Source organism: Tympanuchus pallidicinctus, unplaced genomic scaffold (assembly GCF_026119805.1).
Source record: "Tympanuchus pallidicinctus isolate F22 unplaced genomic scaffold, pur_lepc_1.0 scaffold8, whole genome shotgun sequence".
Taxonomy (NCBI): Eukaryota; Metazoa; Chordata; class Aves; order Galliformes; family Phasianidae; genus Tympanuchus; species Tympanuchus pallidicinctus.
In genome coordinates, this window is record NW_026294802.1 from 41458097 (window position 1) to 41470172 (window position 12076).

Below are 12076 nucleotides of genomic sequence, written 5' to 3' on the forward strand. Positions count from 1 at the left end.
TCTGGTTGCTCTCTGTTATTCTTGAGAGACCCTAAAATGTGCTCCAATGGGAGCACAAAACAGAGATGACAAAATGAAGGCACAAAGGAAAGTTCACTGGTATTAACGTAACTTCATAATGAAATACTCTGCAGAAGTCTTTTCCCTTCTACAGGGCCTGGAGGGCCCATGCTTAGACCTGGTCTAATTTTTAAATACCACTGAAAAGAGAGAGGGGAAGATAACTTAAAAAGATTAAGAGTTGTCATCATTTGCATATCTAATGAAAGAAATAGAAATCCTTCAATATAATGATTTATATATTGAAAAAAATAAGAATATTTGAGCATCACTTTAAGATTTCTGAAGCACTGATGTTACATTGTCACCTGTAATACCAGGTACCAGCCTACCAGAAAAACTGCTTGTGTTCAGTTCACAAAGCATCAACAACAAAAATGTGTACAATCTGTCTCAGTGCATCTTCCTGCCAACTGCAAAACTGAAGCCTAGGTAAGTTTTTGTTTCCTTTGAGACACAGAAAAACAGCGATAGGATTGGGAGAAAAAATAATTAAGCAATGGTGAACAAATTCACTGTTGTGTAACAGTTTGAGCCACTCTTGGTGTTCTAACTGTTTTGTTCAGATTATTAGGTAAATCGTGTGTGTCTGTTAAACAAGTAAATAATGTCAGGAGCTGCTCCCTATAGTAGAGATGTACCTCACCCAACACTAATTACTTCTGCAGTGTTGAGTACACAAGATATTCCATATTGCCCTTTAACAACAGCAGTCAAAAAAGCAAACAGTAAGAGTAGTTACTGGGATATTTTAATTCACATTCAATGAGCCGTTTCTTCCTCTATTCCTATCTGCACACACCGCTTGCAGAGCTAAGACAGGTGCAATTAAAACACTGCTCTCCCTCCCTCAACAACCTCATTTAGAAGTTTGAGAGAAAGATCTGCTGTAATTACATTTGTAATGCTGATATGAAAACTGCATGACATCCTCAGTCAAATTATCAATGATTATCCACAAATACCAGTGTCTAAAGAGATTGAAACAGACAGCCTCAACAGTTGACAATTATATTCTGTGTAGATGCACCTCAAAATCCTCTGCTCCTCTGAAGCCATGGGGGTGGAAATGAAAAAGGAGTACTTATTCTTTAGGAAGACAAAGAAAACAGTTAGATGTAGTTGTTTGTAAAGCAAGAAATGAGAGGATTCCATCGCTGACACGCTTTCTACACACGAACAACATAACAGCAGGCCCTGAGGGGAGGCCACGCACCATGGAGCTGCAATCCAGCTAACTCTCCTCAGCCCAGAGTGGGTTAGATTATGTAAAGCAAGTTTGAATTCATCGTGCCTTATCTCCCCTTCACTTCTCTGAGGAACATAATTAGGCTGCAACCTCCATTACATGCCAAATTGAGGCTACTGATCCAAAACGTTGGAGGCACTGGAGTTTCTTCAATGAAGTGCGTGACCTTCATTAAGATAAATCTTCTGTGTGTCTCTCTCGGAGGTGGCCTAAAAACATTTTACTAAAGCTTTTCAAAGAAATGCCCTGTGACAGACCTCAAAATAACAGCCCCACACCAATGTTATGCTGAAGCTTGTCAAAGTCTGAAGACAAGTGAAAAGAAACAAATGTACAAATGCTGGTGAGTGCAACTGTGCACATTTGTTGCTGAAAGGCTCCCTCACAAAGCCAAACACCAGATCATCTTAGAGTTAATGCAAGGAAACATATTGCGGAGACCTCTTCTGCAAAGGGGACTGTTACAGCCATGGCTTCAAACTGCTCTAACGCTCAGGTTTTTGAAAAGAATCTAAAGAAAGCAAAAAGCCCATATCCCTCAATATAGTTATGTACGCTAATTATGGCTTTCACGAAAAACAAAATGAAAGCATAAATCAGCTGAAATCCATTAGGCTTCTATAATTTTATCTTAATGTATTTAAATACATGTTTGATATACTGGTTCCATTATTTTGCCTTGCTAATATCAAAACAGAACATTATAACATTTAATTACTATCTATTTTGTGTGTACCATGTTTTGATAGTTCTTTTAGGGTCATCTTCATCAGGATCACGCCTTTTGTTGCCTTGAATAAAGACCATGTACCTAAAATAGATGACATTAAAATCAAGCCATAAAGGCAGCCAAAACATCACTTAGTCCAGGAAGCTACTGTCTTGCTGCATTTTCACCACTGAGATACTTTTGTCCCTCCCTTCTTTGACATAACTACAAAAATCATTTTATTCCATGATTATTGACAGAAATGGCATCACTCCTTCACTCCTGTCTTTACAGAAATACTCATTTTTATTCCAGACTAACTCAACATCCAAATGTTGTAATAATAAAAAGAATTTTAAAAAGGTCCAAAACAAAATTCATCCTTTTCTAAGGGCAAGTGCAAAGAATGATGCTTTTGTGATGCTACCACATACTTCCATTATTGGCCAAACAATCATTCTGCATTAAGGGAAGAAAGGTATTTTCATGATTCCTGTAAAAGTCTGCATAGTTTTGATCAAAATAAGGAATCAGTGATAGGTAGGTGTATCTGCACTGGCAGACATCGGCAATAATATTATACATAATTTTCTTTCACTCCCTGTCTCTACAGATCTTACAAACTCCTTAACAGCCCAGCTGCTCACACTCAAGGTTGAAGTTAGCCCATCTTGACTTTGGTTACCACATCAGTGACTGCTGTTTACCACATGGAGAGTCCTTTCTGAAGGGCAAGAAGGTGCTTGTTGCCTCCAGCAGCCCTGTTGATCTCTTGCAGACCTCAAAGGCCTCTGCTGGCCCTTCAGTATTTTGAACCAGAAGATAAAGGTTTTCAAAGGATGCTTGCTCTACCTACTGCAGAAGCTGAAAGGTGTCATCCAGTCCCTCTTCTATGGAGTGAATGAAACAGTCTCTCTTCTCACTTAGAAAGTTGTAGACTTGGAACCTCTGTTCTTGGTGATCTTGGTTGCTTTTCTACTTTTATGCCACTTTATTTTTTTCTTTTTTAAATCCATCCCAAGCCCCCTCCAGGAGATGCAGACCCAGTAGCTGAGATCACACACTGACCTCCTGTCTCATGTGTCTCTATTGGCCACACCTCAGTACTTTCCTATTGTCAGATTGCAGCAGGCAGGAGTTTAAATTGCCAAGGACTTCAACACCTGAGTTGAACTAGAAATTAAGTATGATCTCCATATCGTAGGCTAATATGTACAGTCAAACTAGGTCTGATTTTAAATTATGAAAAACTCTCAGTGCCAACTGCTACAGATCCTGCTTTTAACATTCAGAATTAACCAGCATGCAGTAATTATGAGTTAGAACCACATACTTAAAATGAAGAAGCAAGAAAAACAGGAAAAACACCAGTAAATACAACTTTATGCAGCTGCAAAATGCTTTAAGAAGAGAGTTGATAACCTCAGAGTGTGCGATCATTATAATATTGAACAAGCTGTCATTATTTCAAATGCTCATCACAGTGCTCTGCCCTACACTGTTCATACCTAAGACTGCATATGCTCAAGACTGAAGAATCAACACCATAAGTTTAATAGGTATGTATTCATTTTAGGCTATGTCTTAGGTGGTGAACAAACCTTAGCATTCTGTTCAAAAGCATTTTCCAGTCTCCACAAAAGAACATACAAGAATATGAAAGAATATATGTATATATGTATATATACGTACACATACATATGTATATATATATATATGTAGAACAAACAGGATTGAAATATGCAAATAAACATTTTATTTCATAAATTCCTCTGTCAATTTTACACTTAGCAGTGTGCTCAATATAATTACTTATAATAAATAATCATATGATTGAATTTTTCTCTTCATCCAGAAAGCACCACCAACATCCGATGTTCGGCAGATTAGAATCTGGCTTACTGTCTGCAACGGAATTTTACACACATACACACACAGTCATCACCAACTGTTTAATTCTGAATGATTACAGAAATGCAATTGTAAACATTTATTTATCTTTTCATAAAAAAAAAAACAACAACAAACAAAAACAGAGGGGAAGAGGAAATATCTAAATGATATGTATATACAAGGAAAGTACACTGAATTTCAGAGACCTCAGAAAATGTGGTGTAGGGCTAGGGGACAGTAATTGCACAGAACAGGAAAAAAAGCATTTTCAGAGGATGAAAGAAAAACTGACACAACTTTTTCTTTCAATTGTTTTCCCATCTGAATTCTACAATAAATGGAAAATAATCCCAAGATATTAACAGAAAGTCTTAAAACCCATATAAACATTAGCAAAGACACAACACTGACCAGTGTCAACCTCCCCAGGTATTTCTTACACAGGAGTATGACACTTCCAACACAATCCTGACTCTCTTACGACACAGAGAAATTGGTATTAATAATAAACAAACTCTATCAGCAACTATTGCTAGAAATAAATCAAAGACTGAGCTACAGTAAGTTCCTAAATCCTAGAGATTTTCTTCTAGATTCTAAAAGATGAAAAATTCTGAACAAAATCTGTAATTGAAAACAGTTATAAAGATTTCAAACAGCTGAAACAAATAATACGGGACTTATGTCATAAATCCAAATCAAACCTTCTCTTTCATATTTAAAGATAAAAAATTGGTTGCAGAAAACTACCTGCAGTAATGAGACTAGCCTGGCTAGTAATAAGTTTCAAACCATGACTATTGTGTAAGATTAAAGGGAAATTAATCATTTGCAGAGTAAAATAATTACTGTGCAGACCACGTATTTGTTTCCTCTCATGTAAGATAAAATTAAACTGTAACTCAGCAGCTACAGTATAAGGAAATTAACGTTAAACCTGATAAGTAGTATGTCCCCATTCAAATTACTAAAAACGTGTGCCCAAACAGGAGATGTGCTGGACCACATGTGGAAGACATACTGATGAGGAAGCATTAGAGTGTAGCATCAGGTAAGCTCACAAAGAAGTGGTAGAGCTTAATATTTTCAATGACAGGATAGTGAAGCAAATGAAAAGGGCACAAGAAACAAATAAATGATAATACGTGGTCAGATGCACAAGAGTTGATTAAAGAACACTGAAGAACAGCAGTAGATTGAATTACATCTCCTGGTCAGTTGATTCTGCCTTCACAGTGTTCATTAAATCCAATGTAAGTATTCACTCCTAACTTGAAAATGAACTAAAAATTACTTGCAAATGCCATCTCAATTTGCAGAACTGGAAATTGTTTCCAGTATCTGGAAAAAATAAAGGAAGTGGAGTGCACTTAGTTATGGCTGGCAGATCATTTATGGTGCACTAATAGTGGATCAAGATCCCATCAGCCCAGAGACAGTCCTACTGTCATTGCAGCCTTGATAGTAATGCCAAGATCTTGGAAGCCTCTGTTTAAAACCAGATATCTAGAACATTTGCACATAGAATAAAAACTGGCGAACAGATAAAATAACTTTAAAAATTTGTCTTCCAATTTATAGAGGGATCTTGGATTATTAAGTAAAGCTTTTAACTAAAAAGATATAATTTCATTAATAATTTCATTAACAGATGCAAATGAATTTAACTGTACAATTACTGTTTAAGAATCTAAAATCTTTAGTCACTGTCACATCCTTTTCAAAACAAAGGTTAATTTCTCTAACACATTAAGCTTCTCACACAGCTTCTTTAAAGAAAGAAAATAAATATTACATCCTTTTCAATTCTACTGCATGTTTAGTATCTTGAAATATCCCACTCCTCTACAGCCTGTTGCTGGGCAGCAAATTAGCTCAGTGTTGCTCTGCAGCATCTTCCAAACTGTTCTTCCTCCCAGTCTTAACTTCTGCATCAGTTATAGAGAAAAAAAGGAATATCTTCTAAAGATTCCTACACTGTTCTTGCACCCCTATGTACAACCTCATGAACGTGCATATTTTTGTCCTTCACCCACCAACTTGTAACCCAGTCATTCCCATCCTTTCACAAGTGCATTTCTGATATTTCACTTACTCTAACTGCCACAGTACTGATCAGTCTATGACTTGGAGAAACCCATGCTGAATTCTCACATTTCTGCGTGACAGAGAGCCCTTTTGACCCTTTTTACCTCTTCTTTTTCTGTGCAACATAATTTCATAGAGGTGAAGGCAAGCTAGAACACCAGTTATAATTTTTTTTCTCTGAAGAAAATTTTCACTCAATAGCAAAGAATAGCTGACAAAGAACGAGGATGAACAATATATGAAAAAGCTAAGAAATTTGAAGAAGGTGTGGTAGAGTGAAATAGGGAAAAAGACTCTTAGACAAACACAAGTTTAACACGCAGCCCTTGTGATTTGTTGAACAAGTTTAAGCTGCATTAGAAATGAATTCACTGTACCCTTTGCTAACAGCAGGTTAGAGAATTTATATTCTCTAACCACATGCTGCTGAATTTGCAAAAAGAACAGAGAAGTGTCCTCTTGGTCTGGAAAAGGATCTATGCCTTGTGCAATTAAAAGCACATTTGAAGATCTACACTGATGGAGGCAGCCACAGAACGTCCCCAGGAAGCTACAGCAGAAGGTGAGAGGTGGCCCAGTCACGTGGAAAGCTTTGCTGCTTTGGGAAGAGAACAGCAGCTCCTCTCCAAAAATCCTGCACAGTAATTAGAAATCAGAGGACACATTTCTCAAGATGGTAACTTACAACTGAATCTCTGATTAAAAGAGGTAACTTAGACGTATGGAGATAAAAGTAGCAGTGCTGAGTTGTGTCAAATGCTGCCAGAAAGATTTTTAGCACCAGGAGTTTTTCATTTTGTCTTTTTCTTTTCCCCCTTCTTCAAAACAAGTGGATATTTTCCATTTCAATTTATCTCCTTTCCAACGCAGTGGATTTCCACTTACTAAATGACAAAGCTGGAGTAGGAGGCTGCTTCTAGAATGTGTGCAAGCTCACAGCTTTCAAAACCTAAAATTCCTTCTCTTAAATCTCCATTAAAAGAAATCCTATGAACTTCTTAAAGAGCAGAGTAAAATAAAGCATACAACTTACCTCATAGTAACTTCGCACAGCATTACAGAACGCTTCATCTGCTACGATTTGTGTCTCCCCATTCAGAAAGGCCTGGAAACGTTCTTTCAGTGTCTGTAGCTGCTGCTTATTGAGCTATGGAAGAAAGAGAGGAGAAGAATGATTACAAATTGAGTTCAGTCTCGAAATAAGACATGCAGCATTATAGTAGCTTCCATTTGTTGTCCAAGCACTACCATCTTCACATTTAACAAGTATGCTCACTGAAGAAAATTGAATAAAGATGCTGAATCTGCAGTGCATGGACTTTAGGCCATTGATGCTACACCACCATGAAGAAGGTCAGACAAACAACCTGACAACAGAAGCCATGAGTCTCCCAGACAGACACTGAATTTCTTTCAGTAGATTTCACATCAAAGCAGAGTGCATTTGAAAGCAGATTCTTAATGGAGAACATTACAAGCCTAAGCCTTGCAAACAACCTGTTTTATTAGAGTTTAGTGTTATGGGAAAAATCAAAATCTCAAAGTACTTCTGGGAGCCAGACAAGCTTCTTACAAGACTATTTCAACTCCTGAAGTATTCAGTATGACATTTCTCTCCTCATCAAATTTGTGTGAAGTGAAAACGTCACACCAAAGTGGACTCCTACTAACATATACTAATAAAACCGGGCAACAATTAAAGCCAGTTGTTTTGCTTTCTCAGAATTTAAACATTAATGTAAAGCCTTTGTTTCCTAATTTCTGAACTTCAACATTACAAAAACTCAAGCACAACTGAGAGAAAAGCTTATTCATCTTTCCTGTTTTTTGCCTAGTTAAAATAAGCGTATAGCCAGATTCCTTTTTTCCGAGAGCAGAAAGCTCTATCTGTAATGGCTAACCTGCAACAAATAGCATTACCTCAACTGCATCAGTGATTCTTACATTGGAACTTTTTGGCACTTGCACGATGTATGGTGATTTCATGCTTTCAGATATCTAGTCTAGCCACTTTGAAGCCATTTAAGCTAAAGTATTGTTAAGGGATTAAAAAAATTACTGCTATCTTCCTAATGCTCCTACATTGAACAACCTTTACATCCTTCATATCAAAGGAGGATTTTCATCTTACATCACGCTCTCCAGCTCATGTGCTTCTATTTGAAAACTGTCTCCAAATCAAATACAAAAGCTTTCTTATTTTCACAGAAGACGATCGCATAGATATCATGTAAATGATATGAGGAATCCTTTGAAAAATGGTGAAACGTAGGCAGTAGCAAAGCAAAGCCAGAAATGATGCCTTTGAAAAAAGAATCTGAACATTAAAAATAGATAGTTCTGTTCACCATCTTAGTGTAATGATTAGTAGCACAGAACAAGCCCCAGGAAACCTCCACACAAGAAAAGGCCTCCACTTGAGATAAGCAAACGTCAGCAGAAGCTGCTGTGGCTTGGAAGAGTTCCTCTCAAGAGCAGCAGGCCAGCACTGACAGCCTGCCAGCATGCACCACTGCTACCAAAATCAATGTCAGAGAAGCATAGGTTTTGTGTCCACATGTAAACAACAAATGCACCTACGCACCCATCTGAGACCTCCATTCCTTGTGCAGAACCTGCACCACAAATTAACAGCTGCAGTGGAAATCAAACGTTATTGCCAGATACGCAGATCCCTTTTATTCAACTCCCCTATTCTTCTCTCACCTGCTAAAGACTAGACAAGCTGAGCTACCAGCGCACACAAATCATTAAGGACATTTGGAGCTCTGTGCTCAAAGGTAAACACACGCTTGCTGTCACCGGGGAGCTGAGAAGAGCCGACCTTCGTGCAGACGGTGCGCCCTGCAGAGCGCGCAGCTCCTCCGTCCTGCGGAGCATCCACCGCTCCGCAGCGAGAGCACGCGGGCTTCCTGCCAAAGCAATTATGGAAATGTGTTTTCCTGCTCGCAGACTTCATTCTTTAGGTGATTTGCTTGTCTATTACCCGCATATCAAACAAAAACATTATGAATAAGTCAATGAAATATCAATTTAATTCTGGCTTTCTCATTTCTAACCATCATAGTTCGCAAACTGGAATGCCTTTAAAATATTTATATATGGCTTTCGTATTCATTACTTCAGGTAGTGAGAAATTCTATGATTTGAGTGGCATTTGAGAGTCATTTTATGTTTCTTAAATTACTGATATCTTAGTGTGAAATCTGAACAGTAAGGAACAAAGCTCTTCTGCAAAACTAAAAATAATATTAATTCCAGTGGAAAAAATATGAAAAACTGTATGTTGCACTAAGAAGCAGTACATTTTACTGTGGGGGAAGATGTAACCGTGAGTCAGCAAAGAGTTTATCAGACTCCTTGATAGACCCTATCAGTGTGAAACCTTGGGAGCCTGAAGTGTAAGACAGAGAGCAAATGGTATCCCTTTGCTCTAAGAGTAAACAGGAGGTTCTTTTTGTACGCATTGTTAATCTTATCACACTTAAGAAACCTTTCATCCTTTATCACTGTGTTTTGGGAGAAGCTAGACCAATCAACCGATTAGAGGGACAGGAATTCCTGGCTTGTAGGTGAATGGTATATAAGATGTATGTTGAACACAATAAGGAGAACGATTCTGAGAACTACACTGATGCTACAAGAAACTGTGAGAGCTCTCTAACTCGACTGGGCAACGACATTTTACATGTCCCCAGTACTGTCATATGTAGAGATGCCAGGACAAAATAAGTTATCAAAGCCCACTGCAGCCTATTGGTCTTCTGTTTTCACATCTGACAGAACATTGATCACACAGTGAATTATGCTCCTTTTGTTGCTGGTGGTCATTTTTAATGTATACATAAGCATAAGTCAATCAGCAGCCAAACGTCTCTAGAAAACAAACTAACAGTGGAAGTAATAGATGAAATGCAGGAAGAAAGAGAAGTCTAATTGAGAATCACATAATTGCATATGGAGAATAACAAGTGTCTGCAGAGGGCACCTCAACCAACGGACACAGACAAGCAGCTCAACCATCCCATGTCTGAGTTATTCTGAAGTCACAGAAATCATAGAAAGGCTTAGGTAGGAGAGGACTTTAAAGACCATCTACTTCTAACCTCCCTGCCACGTGCAGATTGCCATCCCCCAGCTCAGGCTGCCCAAGGCCCCGTCCAACCTGGCCTTAAACACCTCCAGGATGAGGCATCCACAGCTTCTCCTGGCAGCCTGTGCCAGCACGTCACCATCCTATTTAGTTGCCCACTTGGTCAACAACAGATGAGAAATGAGGACATCAAGGACACCATACATAACTAGGATACCATCAGAAGTGCCTAAACCTAAGGACAGTAATTCTGTTCTGCATTTTCTCCTATAAGAGCTCACATAGAGACCACATAGCATCCTTCTATTCCAGAACTTCTCCGCTGTATCTGTGCCCTCTCCTCTGTACAGTACCCACATGTAGCTGCCCCTCACAAGTACTTCTCTACATCTACATCTACAGTACCTCCACACCCACATTTTGATCCTAATAGAAAGAGCCACAAACAGCAAAGTTTTAAAAAATATTTTAACATTACCACATCCCCCCAAATATAAAACTGAATTCAGATGATCACCTGAAGAATGGCGTGAAATCTCACTAATTCTGTCACATCCCATCAACCTGCTTCAGTTTTGTATGCTTCATTTGGATTTTTCTTTCTCAGTGATATGAAATCTGTTGTCATAACTCTGTTTGATACTTCATAAATAGCTCCTGCTGCTTCATGGGAGAATGTATAACTAAATTCCAGCATCTCAGAATATCAGGTTTGATTGCATTCTGTAGAATGACTGAAGATAAATAAAGTCAACTTTAAGGGAAAAAAAGATTAACCAACCTAAAATTTGCTTTTTCGTTATTGCAGTCACACAACAGAAAAAAATATATATATATTTCCCTCCATCCAATTTGCCTTTTACAAATGCTTACATTTATTTTTTTACTTCACAGATCTGATAAACATAGGAGAATATCAAAGAAAATTAGTGTAAAAGCTAGAACAGACTTCTCAGAATTATTTAATTAAGAGTATTTTTTGTTCAAGTTGCAGGAATAGTTTCGCTTTTCATAATGTACAGAGTAATGCAAATGTATCACAACAGTCGCATGCAATTAAATATTAAAAAATTCTCACCTTGCATTTAACACCTCAACAATGTGTTACATATCCCCAGCACATTCCTCCTAAAGCATTATCTTAAAGATTTGTTTTAGATGCTTTATTCCTTCTAATGTGAAACTGGAGTATGAAAACCTAGAGGCAATCCTGTTTCATCTCCCCTTATGCTTTTAACAAATTCAGTAAATGGAACTTACAAATGTGGGGTTTAATTCTATTTTTTGTAAGATGCTGCATTTTAAACATCTAGCAGTTCAGGGAATTGTTCCATTGCAACATGGTTCAATTCATTAAATAATAACTACAATATTTTAAAAGAAAACTCAAGCATATATGGATTTGGAGCAGTAGAACTTTTTCTTTTATTTGAAAAAAAAGAAAAAAGAAAGAGAAAGGAAAATTGTAGCTTCAGAGGAGCTAGGCTTAAGGCATCTTCTATCCTTTCTATCCTTCTATCCTGGCACGCTGAGCAACTCAGTAGTGCCTTCAACATTTGCAGCCAACAACAGCCAGCAAAAACCTACGTCACAACATAAGCATCACTCAAGAAATTTTATCGTTCAAAACTAAGGGCACCAGCAGCCTCCCTGCTCCATGCCCCAGATGCTGCCTTACGGCCACAGCCAGCAGCTGACCCTGCTCCCCGCAAATACAGCAATCCCAGAGCTGGCAGGGAAGAATAACATCGGAGCCATTGCCACCTTGTGGCAGTTCTGGAAATACAGCAAAGAAATAACTGCTCGTTGCAGGTCCTCGTACCCAGAACTGTGATTTGCCTGAGCATCAATAAGCCTTAACGGAACCAAGAGTTCTGCTGCTTATCTACTCCCAACCTACAGTGTAAAATTACCCCTCCTCAGATGATACGGATATTTTAGAAAAATAGCAGAAGGTGATGACTGCAATTAGAGCCAGATTACA

The 12076-nt window shown here is 38.1% G+C and overlaps 1 protein-coding gene across 12 annotated transcripts in view; it reads right to left on the bottom strand.

Moving 5' to 3' along the window:
- The window catches only part of CADPS2 (calcium dependent secretion activator 2), a 304359-nt gene that overhangs the window by 235701 nt on the left and 56582 nt on the right, over positions 1–12076 (bottom strand). For all 12 annotated transcript variants that reach the window (XM_052667761.1, XM_052667760.1, XM_052667754.1 and 9 more), the window contains exon 2: positions 7033–7146. In XM_052667761.1, coding sequence (XP_052523721.1) covers positions 7033–7146 — 114 coding nt within the window. The remainder of the gene's footprint in view (positions 1–7032; positions 7147–12076) is intronic.